The following is a 14,621-nucleotide window of genomic DNA, read 5'->3' on the forward strand; positions in this document are numbered from 1 at the left end:
CTTTCTATGTGTTTATTTATTTCTATTAAACAAGAAAACAAGTACTTGTTAGGCTTCATTTCCCAATATGTTTGTTCATCCCCTCTATTTCCTTTTTTTTAAAATATAAATTATCCATATCTACAATTTTTTTTGAATAATTTATTTTCTAAAGGAAAGAGATATATATATATATATATATATATATTAGTGTTTTACTGTTTTGCTAAGTATAAATAGAATGTGCTTTTAAAGGGGTATTTATGTATTTTTTTTTTAAAAAAAAGAAGAAAACACTTTTTAAATGATTATTCTTTTAAATGCATGTAATTTCCAAGTTCATCATATTTATGTCTGATTTCTATCAATAAAATAATAAAACTATCACCGTAAGAGACGAGTAGTACTGTTTTTAACTCCCATGCGCATGCAAGACAAAAATTCTGCTCTTTTTCAAAAACATGCATGAGGATTTAGTGTGTGGGTGCAACTTATCGATATTATCTAAAAAAATAAAAAAATAAAAAACAAAATAAAATGAAGAAGATGGACACTCATTTCATGTGGTCAAAGAAAACACAATAACCCTAAAAAAAAAACAAAAAAACAAAAACAAAAACAAAAGGGACCATGCCTTCAAATGAAAGTGAAATCTGGTATGTAAGACCATAATGCTCTGAACTTAGTACCATTTCATTGATAATGGGAGTGCTGGTCTCTGTGACAACAAATGCATGGATTTAAGCACTTGGGACTCTGAAACACTTGGCCCCTCTTTGCCTTCTTATGGATAGAAACATTGAATCTTCTTGTTAGGCCACATGGGACTATGAACTTCCTCAAATCCAACTTGAATCTAGCTGTGAAACCTCCCTTAGATTTTTTTTTCATGTTTTTTTTATTCCTATCATAAATATATAGTATAAACAAATAATTTGTCAGAAAATTATTGCCATAATTCGGCAGCGGCGGCGGGTTGTCGATTGTGAGAATGATTGGTTATTTGTATAAGTTGGGAGAAGGATAAAGAATTCTGCAAATTTTGTTTAGATCTTGGTATTCAGATGCAGAAAAGCTGCAGATCTCAATGTAATAAACAACTGTAATCTTCGTATTCTATCTTCGAATAAATAACTGACAGATCTAAGTGTGCATGTTCTTGATCATGAAAACAAGCATAGATTTATTGATTGCAAACAAGTATACTATTACAACAGCAATGCGTTTTCACATACAGCATCGAAGTCTTATTGGTTTAACTCTTTGTAATCATAAGTGATTTATTCGATTCAATTGATATGCGGAACACCTGACTGATTAATTATGGTCAATACTTCGAAGACTGATGATTATAAGGATGGGGGTATCCATACGTAGCCGTGTGTTTGCACATAGCCCGCTTTCGCTAGCAGCTCGTCTGCCTCTGCTGGGCCTCGGCTGCCCGGTTTGTAAGGTATGGACTTTGGTTCTCCGGCATCTATTTTGTGAAGCAAAGGAGTAAATATCTCCCATGCCGCCTGGAAAACAGAGGTGCGAAACAGCTAAACGTCAGTTATTGGTCATAAACTCGAGACTCTTATAGAGAAGAGCATAGTGCTCAATATGAATGAGTTTATTGAAAGATTACGGCAAATAGCGCAGGTCTGCTTATTTAATTTGAATGCATTCATGTACCTTGAGTTCATCTCTGCGGACAAAATGTTGTTGGTCTCCCCTTATACTGCGAAATGTCAAACTACTAAGTTAGCACATTGAAGAAGAAGAAGAAGAAGAAGAAGAAGTTGTGGAAAGATAAGAAACTGCTACTGTAGATTAAATTCCCCAAGAAGCAGAAGAAAAAACAAAGAAGAACAATTGCCAGATGACTGCAACATCTAAAACATGGGTGGAAGTCATGATCAATGAGTGGTTGCCTCATATTAATATTAAAGCGCAGATTTTAAATTAAGTATGAGAATCCAATAAAATAGACTATAGTCGAATTGTCAAGAGAAAAAGGTGTCATGCATTAAGCTATAGACATTGAACAAAAAGTCATGTTTACTGATATTAAGTGTTGAAGGTTAGGTTGCAGCACGTACGTGTCCAGAATTAATCGCTCATATGCCTCAGGTATAGTGACATCTTGATAACGTTGTCTATAGGACAAATCTAATTCACTCTGTATGGTTGACATCTCAAGACCGGGTTTCTTGACCTGCAGAATGAATTGATAACAATCCAAGTGAAAAATAATCAGAAAATCTGCAGCGAGCAATGTTAGCTCTAAGAATTTTGACAGTGAACCATCACCGCATATACTTCAAGATTATAATTAATAAGGCATGCAACACACTGACACATTGAATAATAAAACAATCAATAACATATGTAGAACATTTGTATAATGAACCTACAGAATCTATAGGGAAGTTTGACATTTTGCTTTCCTTTTGCAAAATGGATAATATCATATAAAAAAAAATTCTCGTAGTAGTGACCCATGATTGCATAGAGAGGTTTCACATAACAAATCCACAGCAAGTTCATATATAATCCACTCAGTGAATATGAATGCTAATAATAGCAAAATGCTAAGAAGTTGACTTCTTCTCCCTCTAGAAGAGCCAACACAGGACTTAAAAGCCAGGAGTGCAATACACTGGCAGAAACAAAAACAACCGACAAAATTTTTAATTTTTTTCCACAATCTGAAGTGATTTGAATCACCTAAATAAGAGCGATAGCCATTTTGCAGCAAGGAAAACACTAGTTAGGTATCCTAATTAATGAGATCTGTATTAAGATGGGAGCAAATCTAGCAAAAGTTAGCAACTCATTAGGAACTCCACAATATTTAGTTATAAGAAGATAAAAATATCCTATCACCCACCACATACTATACCCAGAGCTTAAGAGACTGCATTCTCAGAAAAAGGTAGCTCCAAATCCTGGTGTAAGTTCCAAACTTTCAACTGCCGTGTTCTCATGAAAGTCATCTTCTTTAAAACTAAAGAAACTAAACAACCATGCCCAAAAGTGTCTACTCAAATTGCTAACTGGACAGAAAACAGCAATAAATATCTCATATTGACATTTAATTAATGTTGGTGTAAAGGGGCTTAGGTTGTCAGAAAACATTAAGCATGTACTGCAATAAAAATCTCAAAACTGAAGTCACAGCAACACATACATACCGTTAATTTCATATACATGGCCTCTGAAGGCTGCAAGCGTATTACAAACTCATTTCTCCCTTGCTTTTTACCTATGGATATTTGACATAACATGTGTTAACCATATAGTGCAAGCTGATAGCTAAAACTCAAATATCAAGTGCCTGTCTTCTCATAGACAAGAAGCCATATGGCTGGTTAAGCAGTTTAAGAGATTTCCGCATGAAGTGAATAAAAAGCTTTATAGTTACTGGAGATTATATGCTGTAATTGTTTACTTCTAAAATAAGCACAAGATTCTCACATGAAGCTCATAAAGAGAGAAATCAAGTAGACGCCATGAATGCAGGAAAATAAAAGGTGGCAAAGATTTACATCTATAAATATCACCCGGGACATCCTTGAATTGCACACGTATTTCTGCTTTCCTTGAATTCAAAGCTTTTCCTGCTTTGAGTATAAAAGGGACGCCTGCAGATTATGCATTTAGATTAGATCAAAGACAATAATGGCAAAGAAGATTATGGTTTTCCAGTTTCAAGATGGCGTACAGATAAAATTTATCAAGTGTTTTGCAGGTAACACTGAAGAGGACCAGTTACAAGAAGAAATAAAGTTCAGATATGTATCAAACAATAGTATGTATCAACCAAAATGTAGTTCTTAAATGGAACTAATCACCTCCCACCTTGTCATCGTTTCCTCAATCTTCCCCAGTGCCTAGGGAAGCCTGCAAGCATCGAAAAGCACTGGTTTGCTTCTATCTCCCTTCACTTCTATAGGCAGGTAGTCCATGTTCACACTCAGGAGCATCTCAAAAACACCCTTAATGTTCATCTCTTTCCCCAATACAGTAAGAAGGGCTTCAATTCAGCGCAAGTGTCACATGCCTAATTTGTCCTATGCCAGTGGTGAGCATGAAAGGATGCCCCAGGAGAAGATATACAACAAGTAATCTGGTCATGAGCATAGAAGATGATCTACTCTTGGGTGGCAAACATGGCAACACTTTCAACCCACAACAGCATTTTGAGTAACTGACCTAACCTCTCTCCCAAGACCTTATGTCATATTTTGGTGTCACTATGTTGATGGCCCAATACAGAGAGGTCCCAACAACAGGGCCAAGCATGTGAGTCTGAGCACTTGAGCACCTTACTAGACTCCAAACTGAAGGACCACCATGTTGAATCTGAGAAGGAGAAGCCTAACCTCTATGGCCCCCAAGGAAACCTGAACATGTTGATGCGCCATTTATGGAGATTGGTTGGCCCCTCTCTCCCTCCCCACTCCCCGAAGAAGTAATAGAGCTAAGCAACCTAAGAGCAAAATTTATGGTGCCCCAAATCCACTAGGAAGCCGTCTAATTGTTCGCAACCTTTCCCTTCCTCCTTTCTTGTTTGTTTTGAATTTCCTTTTTAAGTGGCTAATAACGATATCTTTTTTTCTACTTTACTTTTATGGGTTAACTTTAGTTCATGTGAGGCATCTAAAATTAGTTCATGTAAGGTTGAACGGCTTGCTAAGGTTGGAAACAACATTTAAACCCCTTCCTTTCCTTGAACATTTTCTATGCTTTCATAAAAATTATGTGATGGAACATTAAGAATCTAATAAAGCCTAAAAAGCATTTTCTAGTTAGTAACTATTTCGCATTACAGATAATTAGGATCCAACATCTTCAAGAGACAAAGTTTGAATTTAAAATAACCATATTTGAAGATCCCTGGGTAAGAATCAATTTAAAGGGGAAGGGGAATGATCACCATTTTTGGCTGATGAGTGCCCATTTTGATCAAATTTCTATTTCTATTATTATTGAGGATTGTTCCACCTCTTATTTGGATGTACTATATAATTTACGGATAGAATGATTCTCAGCTTATAAAGCATGTTTTGGAAGGAGCTCCATCTACAGAGGACTGAATGAAGTGGCCCTTGAAGTCTTTGCGGTAATCTTAATGCACTTGCTCCATAGAGGATAGGAGTACCAAAACCAATAATTAGAGAAATATGCTTGATTTTGAATGTTTGATCCTAAAAACCATAAGCTCCTATATCTCCCCCTTTTTGGTAGGAAATTTATATGGTTTAATGAGAGGTCTTAACCTGCTTTGATCAAACTAGACCACTTTCTTATCTTGGGTTAGAAAACCTTCTCCCTCAAAGTATAAGACACCAACTTAACGAGGATTACATTGGAATCACATTCCATCTTGTTTAGAGAGTGACAACTATAGATAGTGGAAGTGCTTTTTTCAGTTAATAATAATTAGAACTGTGCAAAAGGGTGTAGGATCTAGTAGAAGAATGGTAGAAAGAACCAAACCTTTTGGAAAACATGGCCTTCTTGCACAGGGTTGCCTTAGAGTTTGGAGAAGAACTCTCTATCAATGCACTATTTTGGATGATAAGATCACCTTCGAAGTGGCCCTACGCAATGCTTATGACTCATTTATTCCAGAGAAAAAGGCCCACTAAAGGTAACGATTTCAAATCACTATCGCCCAAAAAGAATGGCTATATTTTCATGAGATGGTTAACAACAAAAGGAACTTCAATTAGATAAGGAAGCTAAAAGTTGAGGACTCCTACTTTGAGAACGCAGATAGGATCTTGATGGCCATCGCACATCTCAATAATCTATTCACCAAGCGACACATCGGGTTGACATATTCTAGTGTAGATTATTTGCCATCAACCCATAAAGGACCTTAATTTCTTGGATAGCCTTTAAAGACAAAACCTTTGCTATAGTAAAGGCAATAAGGATTGACAAAGCACCATAAATAAATGGTCTACGAACATAGCTAGAACTTTATCAATAAAGGCATCTTTACCTTCTTGAGTTTCTTCGAGGAATGAGCCAACTTGGAGTGCTTAAACTTTATGCACATTGTTGGATTATCCTTATTGGGAGAACTTTTTTTCAGTCTCCTTGTCTTACAATAGGCTTGCCAACTTATTTAACTACTTCGTGAAGCTTACTACCAAGGTTTTGACCTTTGGCCTTCTAATCATATTTGGGAATTTGATGGCCATTTTCAAACTACCTTTATCCCAGTCTATCCATGATAATGGGGTTGCGGTGAAAAAACTTATATTTGGGATAAGGGATGGCAACTTATATGTCTCGCTTTTCAAAATTGAATTTGAAAAAGCTTTTAACATGGTTGATTGCAAATTTCTTGATGAGACCATTCAAGAGTAAAATTTTGAGCCAAGGTGGATTTGTTGGATCAAAACTCTCATGTTCTTTTCCAAATCTAGGCCCATAATCAAAGGGAACCCATATGATACATCATAAATAAGGCAAGGCTTCACTGGGGTGATTTGCTATCATCGTTGCAATTCATGCTAGTTGTTGATGTCTTCAACACCATGCTTAATCAAGCTTCAAGGGTCGGTCATTATTGGTGTATTCGCTTGAAGCATAACCAAGACAAGGTCAATGACATAGCCTTTATCTAATATGTTGAAAACTCCTTGATCTTTTGTTATAGGACCCTATTGCATGTTCTAGACATTAAAGCTCATCATCTCCCACATATTTGAAAAACTCTTAAGGTTAAGAATCAATTTCACCTAAAGCTTCATCATCCTGACCATATCCATTAACTACGCTCTAAAGGATATTGCAAGGGCTCTCAATTATCCTATTGCTTTGCTTCCTATCTTTTACCTTTCTATCTATGGAAACAAGGCCACGAAGGCTATCATATGATCCTTATTATGGGCATCGCACGGAAATTCGCTTTTTTGGCAAATGGTGGTGGAAAATTATAATTGGCGATGTAGGCCTTTGTCCTAAATCTTTTTAGATCCCTACTTCTAATTCAATACCTTTTCCTTATTATAACGATCCATCAACGTTCTCCATCTAGAAACGGATTTGCCATTCCCATCCAGCTTTCTTTAGAAATCCGACTTCTAAAATTGTGATAGGCCTCTAGTTAAATTTACTTATAGAAAAAAGAAGAAGACCTTGGGAACTTCAAGCCCAACTTTGGGAGTGGAAGAATTCAGCCTAATCCTAGAATTGGAGGAACTAAATGCCAGAAAAAGTTGATTGAAAAAAGAGACCTATGCCTGAATAAAGTTTTTGAATGGCGGCATGAGTTGTGATTTAGTTATAAGAATATCTCTAGAAGTCTGAGGGGTAGGGGTTACTATTATGTCAAAAATTATTGGGTATATTGGTGACAGAGAGCACCAGGAAAGAGGAGGAAATGGAACTGGGTGGTTTCTGGCTTTGGGAGAAGCACCACTTGAATGTGCATCTGTATTTTGCATATTCCTGAAAGCAATTTCCTTTTTTTTTCTTTAAATCCAAAGTCCACTCTTTTTTTTCTTCATTCTTCCATTACATTTTTTGTTTCTTTACTGCGAGTTCTAACATTTGGTATCAAAGCCCATCCTTCCTCCGTGTGTGATGCCGGTAACACGAATGAAGTCACAAATAGATAACATGCAGGAGAAATTCCAGCCATCGAAAAATATTCAATAATCTAGGTACCTCAATGTCCTTATCCCAGAAAATGGATGAGGTCCTTAATACTTTTGTAAGATATCAACAAGTTGTTGGAAAGAAAGTTGTCAAGCGCTGATGGAAGAGTCGGTGGTTGATGTACTCCAAAAGGAGAAGCACAAATACAGTTAAGGGTGTCAACAATTTAAGGATCAGAAATTGGTGACGGTGAAGATGATCCCATCACATGGGTTTTTTGAACATAGTAATATTTCTCCATAAACCGCTTGATAAAGGCTGAAAAGTTAGAGACCATAATGGTGTGCTCACAAGGAGTAGCGCTTGCATGGTTATAATAGGAAGAAAAACATCGCTCATATTTGATACAGGAAGAGCTCGGAACCCAATTGTTGAGGAAATTCTCGCTCAAACATAAGGGAACACCTCACCAGCATTTTCTCTCTCAAGCAAACAACAAGTGTTAGGAAATACAAGCAAGAGTTTAAGACCTTGTTGTTTCCCCTTAAACACTTGGATGGTGAAATTTTAGCAGACGCTTCAAGTACTGAATTAAGTGTTGATCTTATGATTGGTAGCAAAAATTGTTAGGTATATTGGTGGAAAAAAGCACCTGGGAAAGGTGGAATTGGTATTGAGTGGTTTCTGGCTTTAGGAGAGTAGCACCTCTTACATGTGCCTTTGTATTTTGCATATTCCTAAATTTTAATTTCCTTTTCTTCTTCAAATCCAAATTCCATTCTTTGTTTCTTTATCTTTCCATTACATTTCTTATTCATTTACTGTGAGTTCTAACATATTGGTAATGATAGAAAAAGAAAGAATCAATTTCTACCACAATAAATTGATTGAGTAGGTCCTCCCAACCTTTACGGGGCTTCCTTGCACTCTTTTAATTACAAAATATAGATTTGGCACCAAGGACAGCATTGTTATAACCAAGACACTTCATAAGCTGCAATTGAACAAGATCTTTAGCCCTTTTGGGTGATACTAGACCAACTCATGCTAGCATAGGTTAATGACTCCCAATCATGTAACCTCACAACCAACAATTCCTTCTTATTCCAGTCATTTTACCACTATCACATTGATAATGATTTGTAGTTGTCCTTTTCCCACAAGTTTAGAGATCAAACTTATTGCACGATTGGTTTTGGATAACAAAATCCTCACCATTGACAACCTTGCCTAGCATTGTTACAAAGGAATCCCCTTGATCTGCTTTCTTTGCCCCTAAAAGATGGAGATATGATTCACATCATGTTTTCTTATTTTTAGTCACTAGTACTTGCCAACACATTTTCTAGCCTCATTTGGGTCCTCACATTAACCTAAAAAATATAAAATCTTTAGGAATGTGGAAGTTATGGAGATGGGAAACCCTCTCAAAATAAGTTGGGAACTCATGATTTTAGCTATCATTTAGAATATTTGTGCTGAATGTCACAACAGATACTTTGATAATAAACACGTCTATACCAAAATTATCTCTAAAATTAACTCTTTATAATCTCTTAGTTCAATGAATCTCATTCATCTGTGCGTCACAAGATTGCTGAGACCAAATCCTTGGTGAAGAAGGGTCTTTCCCTTTTCTATGAAGAGTAAGATGTGAGATGATCAGTTATCTAAATAGTCCGGTTATTGTTGTTGCTTTACCTGGACGGCTGGACCTTTCTATCCTTTTATCCTTCTTTGTTATACTTTGAATAATCTATTTCAATGAATGCAGTTTATCCAGTTTTACAAATAATAATGATGATGCAAAGGAACTAAAGCATACCTTCCCATCTTTCATTATGTATCCGCAAGATAACTGTTGCAAAAGTAGGGGTGTTTGAATCATCGGGAACTGTTGGGTCATCTCTGTAGCCTTCATATTGTCCAAGGACAACATCTTCCAGTGCTATAGGAAGCACAGACTGGAGAAACTGAAATTTGAAAAATAATTATTGTTGGCAATGCCCAGTATTGCCCAACGGAATTTACAGAAAAAAATCATCATGTTTCCTCCAGTTATGTTAGTACAAACAAAAGCACCTTCACTTTTTCATCTCGTATGTGCTCAGGCTTGAGAGAAACAGGCTTCTCCATCGCAACTAGACAAAGAACCTGTATTGGTACAAAAAACTTAAATTTTCAAAAGACCACCAAATAGACGAGTAATATTTTGACTACCTAATGAAGCATAATGCTTTAAGAACTATCAGGTTGCACACAAACTATAGGAAAAACTCAAGGCGCCTCAAAGGATAAAAGTGTTGAAGAAGAATTTTCGATATAGTCGGTGGAGTCATCTTAGTTGGTCATAAAGAAATGCAATTTCAACAAACAAACATTTTGGATTGACGCTACAATAAGGTCATATAGAGAAAATCATGAATGATCTAATTTTCCTAAAGTCAAAACCACAAAACATAAGAAAGAAAATAAAAATTGCAAAAACAGAACTAGTTAAGATACCGAAAAATAAGAGCAAAATACTCAAACAGCTTGAAAGAGTGCGAAAGCAAACAAGGAGGTCCTGGAATGCAAGCATGCTCTTCAATATGTGGGTAGAATTTTTTTTTAAGGAAAAAGAATTTATAATCTATCATAGCCCATGATAATATAGTAGCTGATGTAAAAGAATTTAAAACATGTCTTCAAGACGTTTACATTCATATGAAAACCACAAAAACCCAAAATGATCAAGAACTTGGTCATATGAGCATAAGAGAAATTGATAATTTGGCTTATAAAAAATTTAGTTTGTTTACCTGCAATAGATGATTCTGAATGATATCCCGAATGATTCTGTGAAAACAAAATAAATAAATTTATATATTACATAATAAAGAGGGAAACACCATTGCATGGGCACAAAATAAACATGATACTTCTAATCTGTAGCTTCCTATTATGCTATAGATGAAAACATGTTGAGGCATAGATTTATGAAGCTGTCTGAATAAGATGAGAACTCTAGGGAAGAGATGGATTTAAAACCATGCTGAGAAAAAGTTTCATGAAGCATTCATAGATATCACCATCAGATGGACTCTCCATCAATATGGCACCATTCTATCTTTGTGGCTATGACATTTTTTCCGCACTAGGCCTAGCATATTACCATTTTTTATAGATGGTTCACTGGGGGTTTGAGATTGTTCCCACCAGTTATCTAGTGCTAGACCTCTTGATTTGCAAACCCATCATATTTCCACATAGACGTCTGATTTACTGGTATAAAAAACATGTGCAACCACTTCTTATTTCCAGAAGAAATTGACCAAAAATGAAGGAAATTCTTTTAAGATTAAAGGCAAATGATTCCTTCATTAAAATTGGTTTTATTTATGAGCAGCATGATATCATACCCATATTCATCAAAATATCCACCACGGCCTTCTGTACCAAAATCCTCCCTGAAGACAACCTGCAAAATTAAGTGAAGTAGAAATAATCAACTTCTCAAAACTGGAAATAATGATGGTATGCTCAAGAGTTGATGACTGACACACGATTATTAACGTCTTTATTTGACATGTTAAAATTTAAATTCTGTAAACTGAAAAGGAAGGTGAAGTGATTGGCATAGAACTGACAGATACCAATTCCTAATTAATAGGTGATACCTCTTTACAACCAAAGAAAAGATCCTCACCTGTATGTTATCAATGTTATCACGATTCCAAAGGGGCAAAAAGAAACGATTGGCAAAACGAAGCACCAGCTGTAATGCAAAAAAAGGTATGGGGAAGATGATCAGTACACAACAAAAGTATAAATATAAGCTCAATCTAAAAGCCACACAAACTGACCAAGTTTTGCACCAGCTCTTTTCCTAAGTAGTGATCAATACGGTAAAGTTGTTCTTCATCAAATAGCTCTCCTAGCTGGGAACTCAGTTCTTCTGCAGAACTTAGATCCTTTCCAAAGGGTTTCTCAACAACAATACGGGTCCACCCGCTAAGATGAGCTGAAATATATTAACAATTAGGTCATCCACATGTATCATATCAATGATAAACTTCAGATAAGTTCACAATTAAGAAGATAGAACATGAACATATAATTTGCAAAGACAGACACAGTCATTTAATTTGAGAAAAATTTGAACCTTCCAAAGGTAATTAATTGTCAAATAAAACTGCCAATAATTTAAGATTTCAAAAAAAGAATTACCCAAAAAAAAGACAAAATCAGTGATATAACTATTAACAAAAGGTTATATGTAAATCTTCTGAGAGCATGTATGCTCAAGTATGTCTAAGGTATATCTTCTTTTAAAAACAAAAAAAGCAAAAAGTTGCACATAATGAAGAAGGTGTATAGCAAGTTTTTAAATCCATAATGTTATTATATATTAGAAATATTTTGAAATATGTGTCATCATATCAATAAAGCTAAGAGCTTACACTGGTTCATGCAATAATTTCTGATCATTTTACAAACAGAAGGATAAACAGATGGAGGTAGTGCAAGATAAAATAATCTTCGAGATGTTCCTGGTTGACTGTTTTTTGCTAACTCATGCTCTGAGATTTCCTTATCCAATAACCGAAAGCCCTCTTCACTATCATAAGAACCACTTACATATTTTACCTGCAAAATAATCACCCGGAAATATTTTTTAGGTGCCAATTCTACAAAAAAGTTAAAGAAAGACAGACGTTTTTAACTTACCAACTGCAAAAACTTTGATAGAGTTTCTGATTGCTCAGATGAAGTTCCTTTGTTTGGGGTAAGGTATCTGGAAATGTGATGTGTAAATGAGTAATAGCCAGTATAATCATAATCTCTACAGACAAACTTGAAAAGACATCATACTAAATAAAAAAGGGCTGTCCAATGCACAAGGTTCCCGCCAGGTTGAGGTTTTGGGAGGGGTAAAATATATTTTTGCTTAGCTTTGATAAAGAAACACCAAAGAGATTAGAGAAAAAGCATGGCTCAATTAAAGATTTTATGGAGAACAAACAAATGCTTTGGTTAAATTATAAAAAGTATATAACAGAAGAGGGAATAGAGAACGGCATTTCGACCAAACAAGTACACTATTGGCAATTAGGACAGCAGCATAGCATTTTGCATAATAATTGAACGAGAAACAACATATAATAATAAGACATGCAGTGTGAGTTCAAAAAGATTCATGTGCACTAGGCCTAGTAAACAACCCAATCATGCACACAAGATATAAGTCCATTGTTGGCTAAATTATACTGCTCCAAGAACAGATACCTGATACATGGCAAAAACTCCTCTAGCAAGCTCATCCATAAATCTAATATAGTCTGACGTTTATACATCAAGATCATTTTACAAATAAAAAGTACAAAATCTCAAGGAAGAACCTTACCCACGGATACGCTCTCTCAAAGCATCATCAGACATCTTTGTCCGGGCATATCCAAATATGTGGACTTCATCAGGATTCAAGAATCCCTGTGTATCATTAAATGGAAGAAACCCATTACTGACTAAAGATTGGCAAGAGTTATTTCAAATGCCAAGAAACAAAATATAACATTAAATCCAACAATGTTATTTCAGTTATTTCACTTGAACAAGATAACTACAAAAATCCAACAAACCTGCCGAAAAAGGTTGAAGAGTGCAGGAAATGTCTTCTTTTTTGCAAGGTCTCCTGATGCACCGAGAACAATAATAGAGAGGCACCCTGTCTCAGGTACGCTTTCAAGGTCTTTCTCCTCAGAGAGAGATTCACTCCTGAAATAGTTCTCACTCAAGGAACTGCTTCTAGATGACAGACCTAACCCCGCCGACATGTCTTACAGTATAATCTAGCAAAAAATATCAAAAAGTTAAAAAAATAAATAATTAGTGTCATCAAAACTACAACAAGAAGCAGAGCTCAAGTATTGACAATCATGAAGAATACCTCAGTGAGTATGCAACTATAAATCAACAAGGCATCAGTAACCATAAGTAATATCTATACCAAATCTTGAATCACTGAGAGACTGAAACTCAAAACTATATGCAATCAATTTAGACAAACCTAGATCCTTAATTTTTCCAAGGAAAAAAAAACACACTTTTAGACACATCCTTCAGAATCCATCATGAAAATCAAGAAAAAGAACAGAATTTGACAACGGATTCAAAAGAATGAAGTTCAATCACTTCAAGAATCATATACACCTACAAATACCACATACAGCAACCAAAAAGGAAGAACTCCGATCTCAAAACCAACAAAAAAACTCAGCTTCCATCAACAAACAACACAAGAAACCGATCAAAAGCAAATGATCCGGCACACAGTCAAAGAAAAACCAATATAAACATTGAAACAGATCCAAAACGCATCATAAATCACAAATACCTCCCAAGATGCCGATTTCACAAGAAAAACAAAAGCGAATTGGGATTCCAACCCTTCCTACTTCGCACCAAGACCTCTTCTTGATTCTTAAAGCCGCCACATCTCTCTCTTTATATATATATATATATATATTTCGCTGACTCTCTGACTCTCTCACTAACCACCCGATTCAACATGAATAAAATCGAGAAGCATTAAAAAGAAAAAAATTATTTGTTTATTAATGTCACCCGAGAACGAGACTTTTTGTTAGACCTGCTGTACTAGGGATCCTCCGTTACAGGTTGGCAAGATGACGTGGCTTTTTATTTTTGGGAATTGCTAGCATTAAATAATCTAAAATTTAATATAAAAATTAACAAAATTACTAAATTATCCTCTTTTGGATATATATATATATTTTTTGGGACTATAAATATTACTCTTTACATTTGTATAACTTAGAAAATTGAAGATGGGTAAAATTGGATAAAACGAATAAATATTGCCTTGATATTGTAAAACAACAATTATTTTTGAATAATTTTTTTTCTTAAAATGACTCATAATTCAGAATAGAGAGAGTATATCCAACTCTCTGACTTTCTCACTAACCACCCACTTCAACATAAAAAAAATTAACTAACCACCAAGTGGTTTATTAATATGAGTAGTGATCCCACGG

The 14,621-nt window shown here is 35.3% G+C and overlaps 1 protein-coding gene across 1 annotated transcript; it reads right to left on the reverse strand.

Moving 5' to 3' along the window:
* Positions 1-1,138: 1,138 nt before the first annotated feature.
* LOC120253288 (glucose-6-phosphate 1-dehydrogenase 6, cytoplasmic-like) lies at positions 1,139-14,113 on the reverse strand. Its single transcript, XM_039261610.1, has 16 exons — positions 13,958-14,113; positions 13,203-13,412; positions 12,968-13,053; positions 12,292-12,358; positions 12,024-12,210; positions 11,427-11,584; positions 11,270-11,338; positions 10,983-11,041; positions 10,383-10,419; positions 9,664-9,735; positions 9,407-9,554; positions 3,510-3,605; positions 3,156-3,226; positions 2,061-2,176; positions 1,654-1,699; positions 1,139-1,496 (listed from the first exon to the last, which is right to left on the reverse strand). The coding sequence occupies exons 2-16, from the start codon at positions 13,395-13,397 to the stop codon at positions 1,329-1,331; spliced, it is 1,575 nt and encodes a 524-aa protein (XP_039117544.1). The 5' UTR covers positions 13,398-13,412; positions 13,958-14,113; the 3' UTR covers positions 1,139-1,328.
* Between the last annotated feature and the right edge of the window lie 508 nt (positions 14,114-14,621).

Source organism: Dioscorea cayenensis, unplaced genomic scaffold (genome assembly GCF_009730915.1).
Source record: "Dioscorea cayenensis subsp. rotundata cultivar TDr96_F1 unplaced genomic scaffold, TDr96_F1_v2_PseudoChromosome.rev07_lg8_w22 25.fasta BLBR01000032.1, whole genome shotgun sequence".
In the NCBI taxonomy this organism is placed as follows: Eukaryota; Viridiplantae; Streptophyta; class Magnoliopsida; order Dioscoreales; family Dioscoreaceae; genus Dioscorea; species Dioscorea cayenensis.